The sequence below is a fragment of the Eubalaena glacialis genome, chromosome 11, assembly GCF_028564815.1.
Source record: "Eubalaena glacialis isolate mEubGla1 chromosome 11, mEubGla1.1.hap2.+ XY, whole genome shotgun sequence".
Taxonomy (NCBI): domain Eukaryota; kingdom Metazoa; phylum Chordata; class Mammalia; order Artiodactyla; family Balaenidae; genus Eubalaena; species Eubalaena glacialis.
In genome coordinates this window covers 15,127,262-15,148,026 of record NC_083726.1, presented here as the reverse complement: position 1 = coordinate 15,148,026, position 20,765 = coordinate 15,127,262, and the positions used below count along the sequence as shown (strand labels likewise).

Sequence of the window (20,765 nt, the reverse complement as noted above, 5' to 3'; positions counted from 1 at the left end):
TCACCACCCTGGATTCGCCTCTGATTTCTGCATCTCATGTCTAGGTAGCCAGCCCTGAGCAGCTCCAGAGAGAGACGCCCTCAGGCAGGGGACGGTTAGGAAGGCCACGGTGTTCTGGGGAGATGTATTTGGAGACCCTGTGTTCCCTGGCTCTCCTCAGGGGTGTTTCACCGATCCCCATCCACTTTACACCTCTTCCTGCTGTGTCTCTATGACGCCACTTAAGACCAAACCAGCTCACCCTGAAAAGCAGCTCTGTGGAGCCCAGGAGCGGAGGCGTTGGCTGCTGTGGCCCATGTGGGAGGCGGGGCTACTGCTCTTGCTGCCAAAGGCTAAGGCTGCTCTTTCAGCACAGCCTCTGCTCCTTTGTGGTCTTGCTTCTGGGTTTGACTGCCTGAGGCCTGAGTGATGCCAGGCCCACCTGCTTTGCCCCTAGTCTGCTGGCTGCCTGAGGTTTGCTATAGTACCCGCTGCAGGAGCCCCACTCAGACTCAGTGCACGTGACCTGCACGGTGCTCAGAAGAGCTCTGTGCTCGGTTTAATGCCCTGCTGTCTCCATCTTGAAATTCTTCATTATTTTTGAACAGGGGGTCTGCACTTTCATTTTGCACCAAGCCTCACAAATTATGTAGGTGGTCTTGTTCAGACCCTACTAAGGCCTCAGGGTGCAGGAAGCCTCCCCAGCACGTGAATCTAAAGGAGATCACAGGGGTGTTTGGAAGAGACTTCAAGCAGGCAGGAGTCCTACTTTCAGGTTTGTGTTCACAAGGTCAAAGAAGGCTTGTGGACCGCCGGAAGCTGGAGAATGAATTCAAACATTCCTTTGGATGATGTGAATTTAGCAGGTTACCATCAGTTTTCCCAATTACTCCCATAAATAAACGTAATTCCCACTGTACATGCAGTTTCTTACTGGTAGGAATGTTGGAGGTGAGGGTCAACCCCAGTTAAGCAGAGAAGCAAACTTGGTCTCTCTGCAACTTAAGATCTTTCCTACCTGCCTGCCACAGCCTGAAGTCCCTTTCTTATTAAATCCTTCCTTCAGATCCTGCCAGTAAACCAGAACCCCGCTCAAGTGCAAATGTTTCTACCTTCTGAGAGCTTGCTGCCTCAATTAGCAGCCCTGCCCACATACTCCCCCATCACTCCAGATTTCCAGCTCCCCTTTCCTAGAGCCCTTTGCTCTCAGTCTTCAGATAGAGGCCTCACAGTCCTGCGGCTCAGGCAAACCTCCTTCCAAATTCTCTCCTTTCTCTCGGCCTAGCTCAGATACTGCCAGCTCTTCACCTTTGGTCCTTTCCCTCCTCATTGCCTGCTCTCCGGCTTCCATCCTCTCAACCATTAAAACTGCCATCTCAAACATCACCCATCAAGGTTCAGAGTTTCATCAGCTTTTTTTTCATCCTCTAGAAACAGGGCCACATTATGAATTCTGGTAGCCTGAAGCCTTCAAGAGCCCTTCCTCCATAAAAAAACATTAAAAATTATCTTCGAAGACTGTGTTGTTATAAAGATAAGTATAATCCAGTCTGGATTGTATTCATTTTAAAATTCTTATTGTAAAATATATTAAAACATTTTCATGGGTCCCTGAAGTCTCATAGGCTCTGGGCACTGTGCCTTTAGAATTTAATGGAGAAATTAGTCCTTCTTTGAAGGCCTGGGTAAAGTTGAGGAGAAAGCCTTCATGAAGTCTTTTATTTCTGGGAAGCCCTATTACTTTTTGCTTTTATTGTTCCTTTTATCAGGAAAACAACATAGTTATAAAGAAAATTTTGAGGAAACAACCGACTCATAATCTCATAGTCTAACACAACCCTTCATTTGTAACTCACTTCCTTATCCAGATGGAAAGCTATTTTATATGGCTGACTGCTGTGTTTATGCAGTTCTGTATTCTGCTTATTCCGTTTCATATTATTTTATTGAAAACATTTTCCATGTTTCTACAATAGTCTTCCTAACCATCAATTTGACTTATGGTGATTGACTTACTTTTTCCCTCTGTTGGTTTCCCAACCTTTTCAGACTAGGATTTCTTTGTCTGTTTTATTGCTTCCTTTTTGTCCTTTCATGGATTTAGTCTGGGCCATCTGATTATTCTGTATATCCTCCCCTGCCTCCCTCCGCCCCAGGTAGTCTGATTCATGGCTTCAACTGTGGGCTTTATTGGGCTGAGGAGAACGGGCTTTGCAGGTGGTTCTTCCCAGTGGCAATTAGTGTTCAATGATCTGTGTACATGACCTGCTCAAGCCCTTTCACACTGCATAGTTTGCGTTTGAGAGCCAGCCAGGCCATGGGGCATGGTCTTGTTAAATTCTACACTTTAGTAAAGGGATCAGAGTGTCAGAGCCTGAAGGTAACTCAGAGATGATTCTGTCCAACTTCATTATTTTACAGATAAGGAAACTGAGGTTCAAAGAGGTTAACAGACTTGATCACAGTTCTGGAACCAGGGAGCAGGGATTTGAAACTTCATTCCTTGACCTCAAAGTTTCAAGCTCTTTCTTCAATAGCATCCATTCTAAATTTGTTGAAGAGGAACTTTATTTTACACTGCTGTACCATTAGAATGGGAATTTACATTGTGGAATTAAATTTACAATAATTTTGTTGCCAAATTTATCTGAATATTGTCTAATGGGAAGTAAAAAGAAAAACTTCATAATATAATTTTCAGTTAGGTCCATATTTTGAAATTACCTGGACTATTATAGGAGAAATGTTTAAGTGATTCATGTTCCATTGAATGGTAACTTCACCTGTTTTGTTACTGTTTCCTTGTCTCTAAGGTCTGTTGATTCACTTATTACTACCATCCAACAGTCACATCAACTGAGCTTACCTTTTCAGAGATAAAGAGCAGATCAGTCTTCGTCCCAAAATAGCCAGGGCAACATTGGTACTAGCAACCTGCAGAGAACAAAAGCGTACATTAGTAAGATGAGTGAATTTATCCATTTTGGCCATGAATATCATTACCTATAGTAGAAAGATAAACTTCACTTTCACTCTCATCTCAAAAAATATTGGAAAGAAATAGCTCTAAAAATATTGTCTTGCAGGTAGGGAAACTAACTATAAAGACTTTTTGTTTGAAGATCTCCTTTAAATTATTTTTCCTTTTCTTCTAATCTCTCTTTTGCATGTGTGGGGGCAGGGGGGGGAGAGAGAGGGAGAGAGAGACATCTCACTAAGGTTCATTGTTCAGTCATTTTCTCTCAGATTGCATTTGGCCTTCATCTACTCAAATAAACTTGAATTCCACCTTGACTGACTTATTTCAAGAAAAAAAGAAATTTGGTTATAAATGTAACTGAAGCAGAGGGAAGGGCACACAGAACGTGGAGAAGCGGGGAGAGCTATTTTACAACGTTTGGGGGTATGAGCACTGGCCTCCCATACCTACCCCCACCCCAGCCTCAATCCTGTCCTCTCTCCTAATCGATGGATCACATCCCATCCCTCCAAACATTTAGTAGACCCTGCTGGTCAGTGGTCTACTGCAGGAACAGGACTGGTATCCGTAGGCTGCCCTCCTGTCCCCGCAGACTTACAAAGTCCATGGAAACGATGGTTTCCGCAGTCGAGTTCTTGGACTGGGTGAATATCACGAAGGAGGCAGGGATGTCTAGGGTGAAGTTACCTGGTAATAAATTGACCACGGGAGGCCCTGTTGCCAAGACCTTTACCATGAAGGGCTGGGACAAGATGTACAGCTCTGCAATCTGCCCACATTCAGGGAAAGAAACAGAGATTGGGAGTCGTGAGTTGAAGAGGGGAAATCACAAATTTGGGGTGGCCTGTGGTGATTAAAACTTACATCATACAGTTAGAACAGAAAAATCTCTTTAATAATTATACCGATAACAACAAGATAATAATAATAACAGCTGGCATTCATTGAACACATACTGTGTGTCAGGCACCATGTCAGGACTTTCAGTATTATCGCATTTAATCTCCACAAAATCCCTCTGAGGCAGGTTCTATCGGAATTCCCATTTCACAGCTAAAGAAAGTGAGTCTCAGAGAGGTCAAGTAATTTTCTCAAGGTTCCAGATGAGTAAGTTATAGAACTGCGATTCAAATCTAGGTCTGTCTGACTCAAGATCCTTGCTCTAAACCCAGGATGCTACATGAGCATCTCTCTGTCCTCCAGGGCAAACCTGAGCCTTTCAGTGTACTGTGTCCAATACTCAGATCCCATGACAGCATGATATTAATAGTTGTTTTACTAAAGTCACAATGTGGCACTATTCCTTCCTTTCCCATTTAAGCTAATTATTTAAAGTGTGGTGGAATCTTATGGAAGGAACAAATGATTTATTCTGTGTACAATGTCTTTCCTAGTAACTTGTACTGTTCAGTTAATATTTGTAGATATCTGATTAAAAGAAAAACTCTTAAGAATGGAAATACGGTGCAAGCTTGGACCAGAAAGGAACATAAAGAACCAAAAAGTCTTCCAGAAGTAATTGCAGTGAAACCAAATACACCATTAAGGAGTCAAACCCTGAGCACTCACCCGGGAGAGCATGCTGCCAAGGCCTTGAGAGTTGCGAATCAAATGGTTGAAAATCTGGAAAATGAAGACCATCATGTCACTGTAAGGTTTTTACCTGCGTTGTATTTTCAGGGAAAATGCAGCATTCCCTATAATTTTTATGAATCATGAAGCTGTTGCACCAAAAATGCCTAGTGTTTGAAGGTGACTGATTATTTTATAGCCCAACCACAGGAAATCTGAGGCCCAGAGAAGTAAAGTGACTTGTCCTAGGTCACACAGGACGTTACATTGTTTTTGAGTAAGGGCCTTTTAACCTTAGGAACACAGTGTATATCCTATGGGTATGATCCATGTGTAAACATTTTACAGTGGTTAACAATGTCTTGTGTTATTGTCCTCTTTTTCAGAGGTTACTGAGACATACGATGTATAAGTAATTTATCTTCATAGATGAATGGTTTTCAAGTCTGAAGCTAGAAGTGTCTAAATCTCAGTACTGTATGGCAGCTGGTGTTGCCACCAGCATTTTGAACACAAGATTTATAATTATTTGTATAATTAAGGCCTAGAGAATGAAAAGATACATAAGGGATGCTCAATAAAAGTTGTTAGTTGACTGGTTGGAGAGAGAGTTCTCATTATAAAAGGGAGGGGCGTGACAAAGAGGATCAATGAATATCTGTGCTATTTACTGGTCATTGTAGATGTCAATTGTAATTACTAACAGGAGAAATCTTTATGTTGGCATAACACAAATAATAAAATAATAATAATGATGATGATGATGATGATAATCCACACTTATAGAGCACGTAGTCTGTGCTAGGCATTGGTCTGAATGCTTTACGTATATTTAAACCTCTTTAATGCCCATAACAACCCTATGAGTATGGAACATTATTATTCCCATTTTCCAAATGATGAAAATCTGGCACAGAGAAGTTAAGTACATTGAAATTACCAAATTTTCATAGGTATTTGTCACAGGTAATAAGTAGTGGAGGGGCTTCTTGGTATTATTGAAGATCAGTCTAGAAGAACAGTGGCCCAGTATCATAAAAAGCTGAAATTAGCAGAACTGGAAACCCAACAACTCCCCAACCAGTATCAACATTCATTCCACAATCCCTTCATTCATTGTCCTGCTAGGAGTGATAGTGTCTACAAAGGCCCAGGAATAGAAACTATGACATAAGAATCCCCATAATGGGATACTTCTAACAAGATTAAATGTTGGTGTCGATTGTCATCATCCGTTAACTCTCCTCACCTCTTTTGTGGTGAGAGTGACGTTGAAAGCCCCAGCTGTAAAATAAGCATAGGACGCAGATTTAAAGAAATACTCGGAGATTCCTATGTACATCATAGAGTCACTGTGTTCCGGGAGCACAAAAGGAACTGATGAGAAGGGGGGATCTGTGAGGTTTTCCAGGGGGTAGAATACGCCCTGTGGGGAAACAGAGAGAAAGACCAGTGTTATCAGGGGAAGACTCGAATGTGCAGGACTAAAGAAGGTGGACCCACTCAAGTCAGAATAAGGAATATTCCAGAAACTCAGTAGGGACGAAAAAACCATGAGTCCTCTGACTCCTTGACTGGGGACTATGTTTCAGAGCTCTGATGACTTCTTGAGCATATCTGAGTGTGTCTGTCCACCCTGGGGTGTAATCCAGTGAGAAGTTCCTTGTTAGTCCTCTTCTCAGAGAAGGGAAGGCAGGTGAATGTAGCTGGAGGGGACAGCTCTGAATAGTTCCTGAAGTGTCATGTAGAGATGTCAAACTTTTGACCTTCAAAATCCGTGACCTCTGAGCATCTGGGGCATCACAGAAAGACTCAGAAGGACCCAGGATTCTAAATGGCTCAAAGCATTTTTGTGGCATTTTTACTGCTGCCTTCATAAGCTATAGGCTGTTATTACAAAATGGTGTCTTGTGTAATATTTAACTGATTTGAATGACTCTGATTGAAACATAAGCCAACATACATTTAAAAAAAAAAACCAATGGGGGCTTCTCTGGTGGCGCAGTGGTTAAGAATTTGCCTGCCAATGCAGGAGACACGGGTTCGAACCCTGGAATGGGAAGATCCCACATGCCGTGGAGCAACTAAGCCTGCACGCCACAACTACGGAGCCTGTGCTCTAGAGCCTTCGAGCCACAACTACTGAGCCCATGTGCCACAGCTACTGAAGCCCGCATGCCTAGAGCCCATGCTCCGCAACAAGAGAAGCCACCACAACGAGAAGCCCGCGCACCGCAACGAAGAGTAGCCCCCAACCAAAAAATAAATAAATAAATTTTTAAAAATTAAAAATAAATTATATTAACTTTGGGACAAAAGCACAGTTAATCACTTTTCCAGAATCAGCAAACACCATTATCATGTGTTAATGGCCCTGACAGAGTTCAGCAGCCCTCAGTTAGATCGACTAACCTGAGAGCTAGGAATAGAACTATCAATATTTACAGTCTACTGATCTGTTGAGCTCTAATAAATGCAGACTATTCTACTTGCTGCCCCTTAGTCTCAAGCCTTACTCCCAGAGGCAGAGACATCACGATACTTTTCTTGAAGAAGGCAGACATATGCTGTGCAATCCAAACAATCATTTACCAGTCAAGAAGATGTTCAAGAGTCTTTTAAAAGAGCGTAAACATGAGAGAACTGCTTGAAAGAAAATTAAACTATTGGAAGAGAATGTAGTTATATTTCCCTCTGCACATAATATTTGTTCCTTGAATAGTGGTTATTGATAGCCAAGCTTAGGACTCTGATGATGATAAAATTACCTTCAAATTCAGATCAACGTAATTCTCAGTAATTTCTGGAGAACTGATCAGGGAATAATCCAGCAGAGTATAGTTGTCAATCTTTCTTAAAGCTAAATAACAAAGAAAAAAGAAAATTTACATTTATTAAAGGTATAGTATAACACATGGTTAATATTTATCCAGAACAAATTTTTAATCCTCTGTTATTTAAAACAAAAATTAACCATTACCCTATTTCATAAATAATACTTGCTCACTTTTCAAAACCCAGGAAAAGTCGATAAATCAAAAGAAGAAAGTAAAAACTCTTCTTTATCACATTGCCCTGAGAGAAACGTCAGTAAAATTTTGGTCCATAGCCTTTTATGCATGCTCCCAGAAGTAGAGAGATTTGCCCACAGCAACCTAGGACATGGCAATCCTCCACTGGTTCTTTCCTCATCTTTTCTACATCTTCTTTCTCTTTCCCTGCCTCTCCAATCTGTTCTTTTTTATTCATCTATCTGCATCCACTCATCAATCCATCTGTCCAGCCACTGTCTTCTTTCACCCCTTTATCAAGCTAATATTTATGAACCTAGTGTGAGTTAGGCACCGTGCTCAGCATTGGGAACACAGAGGAGAGTGAACGTCCCTGCCCTCAATGAACTCACAGTCTGGAGGAGGAGACAGACATATAAACAGGAAATGATAATACAGCGTAATAAGAGCAGATCTGTAACTGAGCTCCAGAGGGCCTACTACAAAAGTAGTCTTATAGTCTTCCCCATCTTGGTATTGGTAATTCCACTCTTCCAATTTTCTAGTTGCTCAGAGTAAACTCTGGGCTCATGCCTGACTCCCCTCATGACCCACATTCAATGTGTCAGCAAATACCACTGTCCCTACCCTCCAGGTACATCCGAAACCTGAACATATCTCACCATCTTTGTCACTCCATCCAGGTCACTGCCTTCCTTGCTCGTATGGGTCACTGCACTAGCCTCTTAAGTGGCCTCCCTGCTTCCACCCCTGAATCCTGTCCTATTATTAATAGACAGAAACCAGAGTGATCTCCTTAAAATATAAGTCAGTTCATGAAAGCTGTGCTCAGAACTCTCCCAAGACTTCCCATCTCAGACTAAGAGCCAGGCTTTGTAATGACCTACAGAGCCCTGAAGATCTAGCCATCTGCTTTCCCCCTCTCTGACCTCATCTCCTGCTGCTTTCCCCTCGTCCCCTCTGCCCTCGGTATGGACTCCTCATAGTTCCTCCAGCGCACTCGGCACGCTCCCACATGGGCCTTTGAGCTTGCAGTTCCCTCTGCCTGGAATGTTCTTCATCCAGATCTAGGAGCGGCTCACTCCCTACTTCATTCAGGTCTTTACTCTAATGCCAGCTGCTCAGTGGTGCCTTTCCTGGCCATGCTATTTTAAACAAAAACCCCTCGTCAGCTCCTTCCCTGCTTTATTTTTCTTCTTACCACTTATCGCAACGATACCATAGATTTTACTTATTATCTTGCTGGCTGGCTGTCTCCTCTCACTAGCCCCATGAGGGCAGGGATTTCTGTCTCACAGGCTTACTGCTGCATCCCCAGCACCAAGAACAGCACCCAGCCTATTACAGGGGCTCAGCATACCATGGCGGGGGCGGTAAGTGGATGGAGTGCAAAGAGAGAGCCATCCAAAGTGTCACGTGAGCATTGAGGAGGCGGGACTTTGGGGTCAGGCAGGATTTCTTGGGAGAGACCATGCCTGAGCTGAGGCTTCAGAGATAAAGAGGAGTGAACAGGACAAGGGATGGCTGCGGGGTAGGGAACAGAAGGGGCTGTATCCCTCGGGGCTTAGCACAGTACTGGCAAAGAAATAGGCGCTCTGTAAATATCTCTTAAGTGAATAGATGGATGGAGGGGAGGAAGAGAAAGCTCTTCTAGGCAGAGAGGACAGCATGACTGGAGGCAAGGTGCGAGGCGGTAGAAGCAGTTTGATTGCTGGAGCAGAAAAAGGTGCAAGATGAAGCCCAGACAGGTGAGAGGGAGCCAGAGCACGGCAGGTGGGTCTTGTGGTCCATGTTAAGGTATTTGGACTTGATCCTGAAGGCAGCTACAGGAGCCACTGAAGGGGTTAGAACCAGGGGATAACTGGTCAGGATGAGCATTCATCATTCTGAAGAGGATGGATTTAGCGCCAGAGCTGGGATTCAGGCTCACGAGAGTTTAATTCTTTGCCTTGCATCTAGTTTCCTGAAGTCACCCCCACCTGCAGTGAAGCTGGTTAGCAGCAGAAAATAACAGGCCCTGCACACGGGCAGGTCCTCCCATGCACCTTCCTGCGGTGCTAGTTTGCAGAGGGGAAAGCAGATGGGAGAGCTGGAGCAAAGCACACCTGGAGAGCACCTGCGTGTGAAGGTGGGAGGAGAAACACCCAGAAGAGACAGTTCTGGGACTCACCCTTCAGCATGCTGAGGTTGGCATTCAGTGCCTCCACCTCACTTGTGATGATGGGACAGAGCTGGCCATAAAAAGAATAAAAAAAAAAAAGCAGGTTATCACATTGTACTGGAAACCACTGTTTAAGGGCCTAGACCCCAACAAAGGCCTTCCAGTGAGGAGACATTCTCCCTTTGGACTTTCCCTTAAATTAGTTGATGCCTATGGGCCTCAAGTTCCATATGTATGGGTGGCATGCCATTGAATGCCGGCTCAACTTCATAGCAACCGGGACCACACCCACTCAGCCCCATAAAAGAACAAGCCCTTGGCTTTCATCTCTGCAGCGTGACAGGGCATGCGCCCCAGTCCATGTTAGTGCTACAACACCTGGGGAACCTGCTGCCTGCACGGCTGAGCCTCTCCCGACTGCAGGGATGCCCCTGCCTGCCACCTCTGCCATCAGCGTGCCAGGCCCTGCCAGGGAGAGTTAGAGCAGGGCCTTTATTTCCTTGCTGGGCTGCTTGGAGAGCCCATTAGATCAGACATCTATTTAGATCAGTACCCCTTTTGGAATTAGAAAATCAATTTTGAATCAGACCCAAGCACATCTGTAGGAAGCAGGAAGAGTATCAAGATCGATGCCATGTGCCAGGTGTGTGCTGAGCACTCAGTGTGGTGGTTACTAGCAGAGGCTCAGGAGCCTGGCTGCCTGGGGTTGAACGCCTTGGCAAGTTACTTGTACTCTCTGGCCTCAGTTTCCTCATCTGCAACATGGGGATGATAGCTGTATCTGCTGCGTCAGGTTATTGTGAGTAGAAATTGAGGCAATCCACGTAAGATTGCCCAGCTCATAGTAAGTGTTCAGTAAATGTTAGCTGTTGCCAACCTCATTTCATCCTCACTACAGTCCTGAGAGGCAGGCACTACTGGCCCCTATTTACAGATGGAAAACTGAAGCTTGGAGAGGATAAGCGAGTTGCCAGGAGTTAGATCAGTAGGATTTGAAATCTGGCCTGACATGGCTAGACAGCTGTGGTCTGAGCACCGTTGGCCTTTTCTAGTGGCAGAGGGAACCCTAGAAGCAAAGTATCTATGATCTCTAAGTCATATACAAGCTCCAGGCAAACTTAACTACTGGCTTCTTGTCGGAGGCCAAAGGACCATGCCTTGTTTTGAACAAAGGAATGATCAAGTGTGGGGTCCCTGAAGGCAACAGCACTATTTCCCAGGCACTCTTTAATATGCACATTCATTGGCACTCAGCACCTTTCAGGTAAGGACAGGGAAAGGCTGCGAAGCTTCAGTGTCCCCTTACCAGCCGGACAACCTTGTTAGACAAGCTGCTTAATGTCTCTGTGTGTTGATTTCCTCACTGACATTCATTATGCACCTACTGCCTTCCAAGTGCTGAACTGAACACAAAGGGGTTGGAGACAGCCAGACACCATCCTTGCCCCGCTTTTCCAGAAAGGAATCTCCCTTCTTTTCCCGTCCTCCTCACCTCTCTCCTTGTCTCCCCAGAAATGTGGGTAAAGCATTCAGGGAAGATATTGTCAGGAATGGAAACAGGGCACATTGCCAATTCCATCTTTCCCTTCCTCGGACACTGACTTCTGGCATCAAGGTACTTGGATGCCATCTTAACTTATACTGTTTCACTTGGCTAGGAATATTCTTTCTTCTTTCCCGTTCCTTACTTATTCAATTCCTACCTATATTTGAAGGCTCAGTTCAAGTCCTGCACTCTCCAAAAATATCTCCCAGGATACTTCTAGGCTCTATTTACTTAATTTTTCCAGTTCTCTGAACCCCCTCAGTCCAACCTAATGACCACATAAGTATGTACGAAATTCAAATACTTATTCAGTTGCCGTTTCACAAGTCTGAGTTGGTTTTTCCTAAACAGATAAGTTTATTCCTTTTCCATATCCTCAACAGACTCTAGCCTAGAGTGCTGGGCATGTAGTAGGTACACAATAAACGAACTCTTTTTGATTGTTTGCCCACCCTGGGGCGAGGACTTGAGGGAGGGAATGCTGTATTATTTATCTCTGCATCCCTAGCACCTACCATTATGTTTGGCACATAGTAGGCACTTGAGAAACTATTATTAAGTTGCAAAGGATAATGTGTGTGAAAGTGCCTTGGATGGTGCTTAGCACACTGTAGGTGCTCAGGAAAGCTTTACTGACTAAAAGTTAATCAAAGCATGGCAGAACTGCTGCTGATGGCATGTTACTATGGCTGTATAACCTCTAAAGACTTACCATTTTATTTAAGTTCTTTAAAATGGGTTTCTCCATGGGCTCAGCAAAGGAGTTATATAGGACACTAGGAAAAAAAAGATTAAAAAAGGGCTTACACAGGATCATATCTGCCGGTTCATAACTGCCCCTAGAGAATCCAGTTCCAGACTGTCCACTGCCCACCAGGGTGCTCTTGCTTACCTGAGCTCTCCAGAAAACGAGACGTCACTGTGGCTCACTTGGGCACAGCAGTTTTGGAGCTTCAGGATTGGGTGACCAGAGTCATTCCAGGCCAGGACAACTATACCGGTGAAGTAGACCCCAGAGAGAAACAAGTCAGCTCCTCCTCTGTCTTGGCTGTTGAGAGAAAAAGTGCAAGGTTACCCAAGCCTGGGCAGGGGTGGAGATGGATCTTGTTTCTCTGATTAACCATAGAATCTAAGCCCCAGAGGGGCAGGAACTTCATCACCTCTGGATTCCTGGCACCTACAACAGGTAGGGGTGAATATTTACTGAACAAATGAAGTAACAAATATGTGAATGGTGACAGCTCTAGGAACCTTGCATTTATTTCACCTTGAGTGCGCTGGCCCCCATAGTGGTTGAGCATGTATTAGGCACCATTCATATACGATGCTTGTTTGGAGGAAGAACATGGGGGTCAAGGTGGGCACACCTTATTCAGGGGGGGCATAGATGGGGAGGTGACACTTAGATGTCATCTGTGAGCTCCTTGAGGGAGTGGTGCTATTCATCTCCATGCCCCAGGATTTAGCTCGTGGCCTGACACAGAATAAGCACTCAATCTATGGTTGATGAGTCAGCAAAGAAATGAATAATACATGAATCTATGTTTCTTACGGGGGAACATATTATATCCCTACCGTCTACGAGACTGGAGTTCTTGAGACAGGGATGAATGGTACTCAGTACCATTTATAAATGGATACAGTCAGTAGGTACTCAATAAATGGATATTGAATGACCAAATGGATGAATGAATGTGTCATCCTCGGGCATCAACCAAGGCATCAACCAACTAAACACTGCACCCACACAGTGACTTATACATAGTAGGTGGTTTGTAACCGTACCATGAATTTGATCCTTTCTTTTTATCTTTTTTTCTGGCCGCAGCCCACGGCATGTGCGATCTTAGTTCTCTGACCAGGGATCAAACCCGCGCCCCCTGCAGTGGAAGCGGGGAGTCTTAACTGCTGGACTGCCAGGGAAGTCCCAGGAAATCTTAAATGACATGTTGATCAGTGGCTCTGCCTTTAAGGGAAGGATGCTTTTCCGCCCCCTCCTCCCTGCCCTCAGTAGAGATACTCTGATTTAATTCTCTCCTGGAAAAATGCTCTTGAGAAAGATGGTTAATGGCTGAGGGAAAGAAGCCTAATGTCAAACACATTGGCAACTTTATCTACTTTTGATTTTTTGCTCCGTTTCCCCCAGAACAGCAGTAGACTTTTCAGTGGAATACTCACAAAAGTGGAGACTTGATTTCCCAGTCTGTGCTGATGTTGGCAGTGCCGTGGTTGATCAGGGCCCTGATTCCCACCCCAGGCACAAAGGCTAGTGAAGTATTTGGAAGTGAAAAGGCATTGATTTTTATGCTGTAAAACAGGAAACAGAGGAGTTAGTGCAACTCAGCCAGCACATCTCTAAGTAAGGCAAAATCGGAAATGCAGTTGTAGAACTCCCAAGGTGGGCAATTGTGAATTCCTATAGAGCAGGTGTCCCCAACCCCTGGGCCACGGACCGGTACCGGTACACAGCATGTTAGGAACCGGGCCGCACAGCAGCAGGCGAGCGAGCGAAGCTTCATCTGCGGCTCCGCATTGCTCCCCAGGAAACGGGTCCCTTGTGCCAAAAAGGTTGTGGACTGCTGCTATAGAGGAAGGACCCTTAGGTATGCAGTGCAGCCTCGGGGCACTGCCTTCTAATTCCCCTCACACCCTTGGCCGGAAGACCCTTGTATCTAGCTGAGGGGAGAAACGAGCAAGTTTAGGAACAGATTTGCAAACAATCAATCGACCTCTTTAGTTTCTTTAAAGACAAAACATTGCCATCATTATTTTTCCCTTCAGCTGTTCCAGTGTTTCTCAATGCGGGAAACATTAACATTTTGGAAGGGACAACTATTTTTTTGGAGAGGACTGTTGTACAAATTGCAGGATATTTGGCATATGTACCAACTAAATGCCAATCCTGTCCCTCCCCCCACCCCGAAATCATCAGGACAATAAACAGCATGCCTTCCTCCCAAATGTCCTCTATGTGGACAGTATCTTCCCTAGTTGAGAAACTTATTTTAGAGCATTAACTCCCCCTAGGATTCTCTGAGCTGTCACACAGGTAACTAGAGGCAGTAGGTGGCATGCAACATACATAGGGAGATGGCCACGTGCATTATGTTAAGTTATTATTATGACCATCTATCGAGCAATTACTACCTGCTAGACACTGGGGTAAGCACTTCACATGTGTTACCTCATTTTAACCCTCACCATAATCCTATGAGGCTGCTGCTGATTTTGCAATCTGCAGTTCAGAGATGAGATTAGAAACTTGGCTGAAGTCATAGATAAGTGGATGAACCAGACCTGGAAGCCTCCTCAATCTGTCTTCAGGCTTCTTAACCAGGAGGCTATGGTGCTTCATGCATCGTGCAAAGGGCACTCGGCTCGGAGCCAAGTTTTGCGCTAGCTGTACAACCTTGGGCAAGGCACTTAACCTCTTTCAGTCAGTCACTCAAAAGAAGTGTGACTCATGGGAAGGTTGAGAAGACAAAATGAAGCCATCTGTGTATAACTGTTGCACGGGAGAAAGCATTGTTATGAACTAAGATTAGGGAAAATTTTTAAATGTGACAGCCAATAAGAAACGATTATTTGTTATTTCCTCTTTTCTGCATCCTTTCCTACCTATTCTCTGTCAAATATCCTGAGTATCACTGTGAAAAGAGGATGGTAGAGATTAATGTATCTTGGAAATATTTTCATTTTGATACGTATAGGTCTAACTCATTCTTTGTAATTGCTGCAGAGTAATCTAAGCTATGGATTTAAAAAAATTATTGCTTTGTGGGTAGACATCTAGGTTGTTTCCAGTATTTCTGCATTATAAACAGTGCCACAGTGAACATGCTCATATATGCTGTTTGTGTAGCTGTTTCTCTAGAGAGGGTGCTGAGAAGTGGAATTGCTGGGTCAAAAAGCATGCCTAAAAAAATCCTTAAAAATCACCTCCTAGCAGTCCTGGAGGAGGAACCAAGATGGCGGAGTAGAAGGACGTGCTCTCACTCCCTCTTGCGAGAACACCAGAATCACAACTAGCTGCTGGACAATCATCGACAGGAAGACACTGGAACTCACCAAAAAAGATACCCCACATCCAAAGACAAAGGAGAAGCCACAGTGAGACGGTAGGAGGGGCGCAATCAGAGTAAAATCAAATCCCATAACTGGTGGGTGGGTGACTCACAGACTGGCAAACACTTATACCACAGAAGTCCGCTCACTGGAGTGAAGGTTCTGAGCCCCACGTCAGGCTTCCCAACCTGGGGGTCCAGCAACGGGAGGAGGAATTCATAGAGAATCAGACTTTGAAGCCTAGTGGGAATTGATTGCAGGACTTCGACAGGACTGGGGGAAACAGAGACCCCACTCTTGGAGGGCACACACAAAATAGTGTGCGCATCAGGACCCAGGGGAAGGAGCAGTGACCCCGGGGGAGACTGAACCAGACTTACCTGTTAGTGTTGGAAGGTCTCCGGCAGAGGCGGGGGGTGGCTCTGTTTCACCGTGGGGACAAGGACATTGGCAGCAGAAGTTCTGGGAAGTACTCCTTGGCATGAGCCCTCCCAGAGTCTGTCATTAGCCCCAGCAAAGAGCCCAGGTAGGCTCCAGTGTTGGGTTGCCTCAGGCAAAACAACCAACAGGGAGGGAACCCAGCCCCACCCATCAATAGTCAAGTGGATTAAAGTTTTACTGAGCTCTGACCACCACAACAACAGTCAGCTCTACCCACCACCAGAGCCTCCCATCAAGCCTCTTAGATAGCCTCAACCACCAGAAGGCAGACAGCAGAAGCAGGAAAAACTATAACCCTGCAGCCTGTGGAACAAAAACCACATTCACAGAAAGATAGACAAGATGAAAAGGCAGAGGGCTACATACCAGATGAAGGAACAAGATAAAACCCCAGAAAAACAACTAAATGAAGTGGAGATAGGCAACCTTCCAGAAAAAGAATTCAGAATAATGATAGTGAAGATGATCCAGGACCTCGGAATAAGAATGGAGGCAAAGGTCGAGAAGATGCAAGAAATGTTTAACAAAGACCTAGAAGAATTAAAGAACAAACAAACAGAGATGAACAATACAATAACTGAAATGAAAACTGCACTAGAAGGAATCAATAGCAGAATAACTGAGGCAGAAGAATGGATAAGTGACCTGGAAGACAGAATGGTGGAATTCACTGCTGCGGAACAGAATAAAGAAAAAAGAATGAAAAGAAATGAAGACAGCCTAAGAGACCTCTGGGACAACATTAAATGCAACAACATTCGCATTATAGGGGTCCCAGAAGGAGAAGAGAGAGAGAAAGGACCAGAGAAAATATTTGAAGAGATTATAATCGAAAACTTCCCTAACATGGGAAAGGAAATAGCCACCCAAGTCCAGGAAGCGCAGCGAGTCCCATACAGGATAAACCCAAGGATAAACACGCCGAGACACACAGTAATCAAATTGGCAAAAATTAAAGACAAAGACAAATTATTGAAAGCAGCAAGGGAAAAACGATGAATAACATACAAGGGAACTCGCATAAGGTTAACAGCTGATTTCTCAGCAGAAACTCTACAAGCCAGAAGGGAGTGGCATGATATACTTAAAGTGATGAAAGGGAAGAACCTACAACCAAGATTACTCTACCCGGCAAGGATCTCATTCAGATTTGATGGAGAAATCAAAAGCTTTACAGACAAGCAAAAGTTAAGAGAATTCAGCACCACCAAACCAGCTCTACAACAAATGCTAAAGGAACTTCTCTAAGTGCAAAACACAAGAGAAGAAAAGGACCTACAAAAACAAACCCAAAACAATTAAGAAAATGGTCATAGGAACACACATATCGATAATTACCTTAAACGTGAATGGATTAAATGCTCCAACCAAAAGACACAGGCTTGCTGAATGGATACAAAGACAAGACCCATATATATGCTGTTTACAAGAGACCCACTTCAGACCTAGGGACACATACAGACTGAAAGTGAGGGGATGGAAAAAGATATTCCATGCAAATGGAAATCAAAAGAAACCTGGAGTAGCTATACTCATATCAGATAAAGTAGACTTTAAAATAAAGAATTTTACAAGAGACAAGGAAGGACACTACATAATGATCAAGGGATCAATCCAAGAAGAAGATATAATAATTATAAATATATATGCACCCAACATAGGAGCACCTCAATACATAAGGCAACTCCTAACAGCTATAAAAGAGGAAATCGACAGTAACACAATAATAGTGGGGGACTTTAACACCTCACTTACACCAATGGACAGATCATCCAAAATGAAAATAAATAAGGAAACAGAAGCTTTAAATGACACAATAGACCAGACAGATTTAAATGATATTTATAGGACATTCCATCCCAAAACAGCAGATTACACTTTCTTCTCAAGTGCGCACGGAACATTCTCCAGGATAGATCACATCTTGGGTCACAAATCAAGCCTCAGTAAATTTAAGAAAATTGAAATCATATCAAGCATCTTTTCTGACCACAACGCTATGAGATTAGAAATCAATTACAGGGAAAAAAACGTAAAAAACACAAACACATGGAGGCTAAACAATACGGTACTAAATAACCAAGAGATCACTGAAGAAATCAAAGAGGAAATCAAAAAATACCTAGAGAAAAATGACAATAAAACACGACGATCCAAAGCCTATGGGATGCAGCAAAAGCAGTTCTAAGAGGGAAGTTTATAGCTATACAAGCCTACCTAAAGAAACAAGAAAAATCTCAAGTAAACAATCTAACTTACACCTAAAGGAACTAGAGAAAGAAGAACAAACAAAACCCAAAGTTAGCAGAAGGAAAGATATCATAAAGATCAGAGAGGAAATAAATGAAATAGAAACAAAGAAAACAATAGCAAAGATCAATAAAACTAAAAGCTGGTTCTTTGAGAAGATAAACAAAATTGATAAGCCATTAGCCAGACTCATCAAGAAAAAGAGGGAGAGGACTCAAATCAATAAAATTAGAAATGAAAAAGGAGAAGTTACAACAGACACCGCAGAAATACAAAACATCCTAAGAGACTTCTACAAGCAACTCTATGCCAATAAAATGGACAACCTGGAAGAAATGGACAAATTCTTAGAAAGGTATAACCTTCCAAGACTGAACCAGGAAGAAATGGACAAATTCTTAGAAAGGTATAACCTTCCAAGACTGAACCAGGAAGAAACAGAAAATATGAACAGACCAATCACAAGTAATGAAATTGAAACTGTGATTAAAAATCTTCCAACAAACAAAAGTCCAGGACCAGATGGCTTCACAGGTGAATTCTATCAAACATTTAGAGAAGAGCTAACACCCATCCTTCTCAAACTCTTCCAAAAAATTGCAGAGGAAGGAACACTCCCAAACTCATTCTATGAGGCTACCATCACCCTGATACCAAAACCAGACAAAGATACTACAAAAAAAGAAAATTACAGACCAATATCACTGATGAATATAGATGCAAAAATCCTCAACAAAATACTGGCAAACAGAATCCAACAACACATTAAAAGGATCATACACCACGATCAAGTGGGATTTATCCCAGGGATGCAAGGATTCTTCAATATACGCAAATCAATCAATGTGATACACCATATTAACAAATTGAAGAATAAAAACCATATGATCATCTCAATAGATGCAGAAAAAGCTTTTGATAAAATTCAACACCTATTTATGATAAAAACTCTCCAGAAAGTGGGCATAGAGGGAACCTACCTCAACATAATAAAGGCCATATACGACAAACCCACAGCAAACATCATTCTCAATGGTGAAAAACTGGAAGCATTTCCTCTAAGATCAGGAACGAGACAAGGATGTCCACTCTCACCACTATTATTCAACATAGTTTTGGAAGTCCTAGCCACGGCAATCAGAGAAGAAAAAGAAATAAAAGGAATACAAATTGGAAAAGAAGAAGTAAAACTGTCACTGTTTGCAGATGACATGATACTATACACAGAGAATCCTAAAAATGCCACCAGAAAACTACTAGAGCTAATCAATGAATTTGGTAAAGTTGCAGGATACGAAATTAATGCACAGAAATCTCTTGCATTCCTATACACCAATGATGAAAAATCTGAAAGAGAAATTATGGAAACACTCCCATTTACCATTGCAACAAAAAGAATAAAATATCTAGGAATAAACCTGCCTAGGGAGACAAAAGACCTGTATGCAGAAAACTATAAGACACTGATGAAAGAAATTAAAGATGATACCAACAGATGGAGAGATATACCATGTTCTTGGATTGGAAGAATCAATACTGTGAAAATGACTCTACTACCCAAAGCAATCTACAGATTCAATGCAATCCCTATCAAATTACCAATGGCATTTTTTACGGAACTAGAACAAATCATCTTAAAATTTGTATGGAGACACAAAAGACCCCGAATAGCCAAAGCAGTCTTGAGGGAAAAAAACGGAGCTGGAGGAATCAGACTCCCTGACTTCAGACTATACTCCAAAGCTACAGTAATCAAGACAATATGGTACTGGCACAAAAACAGAAACATAGATCAATGGAACAAGATAGAAAGCCCAGAGATAAACCCACGCACCCATGGTCAAGTAATCTATGACAAAGGAGGCAAAGATATACAATGGAGAAAAGACAGTCTATTCAATAAGTGGTGCTGGGAAAACTGGACAGCTACATGTAAAAGAATGAAATTAGAACACTCCCTAACACCATACACAAAAATAAACTCAAAATGGATTCGAGACCTAAATGTAAGACTGGACACTATAAAACTCTTAGAGGAAAACATAGGAAGAACACTCTTTGACATAAATCACAGCAAGATCTTTTTTGATCCACCTCCTAGAGTAATGGAAATAAAAACAAAAATAAACAAATGGGACCTAATGAAACTTCAAAGCTTTTGCACAGCAAAGGATACCATAAACAAGACGAAAAGACAACCCTCAGAATGGGAGAAAATATTTGCAAATGAATCAATGGACAAAGGATTAATCTCCAAAATATATAAACAGCTCATTCAGCTCAATACTAAAGAAACAAACAACCCAATCCAAAAATGGGCAGAAGACCTAAATAGACATTTCTCCAAAGAAGACATACAGATGGCCAAGAAGCACATGAAAAGATGCTCAACATCACTAATTATTAGAGAAATGCAAATCAAAACTACGATGAGGTATCACCTCACACCAGTTAGAATGGGCATCATCAGAAAATCTACAAACAGCAAATGCTGGAGAGGGTGTGGAGAAAAGGGAACCCTCTTGCACTGTTGGTGGGAATGTAAATTGATACAGCCACTATGGAGAACAGTATGGAGGTTCCTTCAAAAACTAAAAATAGATTTACCATATGATCCAGCAATCCCACTACTGGGCATATACCCAGAGAAAACCATAATTCAAAAAGACACATGCACCCCAATGTTCATTGCAGCACTATTTACAATAGCCAGGTCATGGAAGCAACCTAAATGCCCATCGACAGACGAACGGTTAAAGA

The 20,765-nt window shown here is 42.9% G+C and overlaps 1 protein-coding gene across 1 annotated transcript in view; it reads right to left on the bottom strand.

Moving 5' to 3' along the window:
* The window catches only part of BPIFC (BPI fold containing family C), a 40,416-nt gene that overhangs the window by 14,799 nt on the left and 4,852 nt on the right, over window positions 1-20,765 (bottom strand). The window contains exons 3-11 of the mRNA XM_061205525.1: window positions 13,428-13,556; window positions 12,142-12,297; window positions 11,962-12,025; window positions 9,713-9,773; window positions 7,300-7,391; window positions 5,781-5,957; window positions 4,529-4,582; window positions 3,558-3,728; window positions 2,846-2,913 (exon numbers count right to left, since the gene is read on the bottom strand). Coding sequence (XP_061061508.1) covers window positions 2,846-2,913; window positions 3,558-3,728; window positions 4,529-4,582; window positions 5,781-5,957; window positions 7,300-7,391; window positions 9,713-9,773; window positions 11,962-12,025; window positions 12,142-12,297; window positions 13,428-13,556 — 972 coding nt within the window. The remainder of the gene's footprint in view (window positions 1-2,845; window positions 2,914-3,557; window positions 3,729-4,528; window positions 4,583-5,780; window positions 5,958-7,299; window positions 7,392-9,712; window positions 9,774-11,961; window positions 12,026-12,141; window positions 12,298-13,427; window positions 13,557-20,765) is intronic.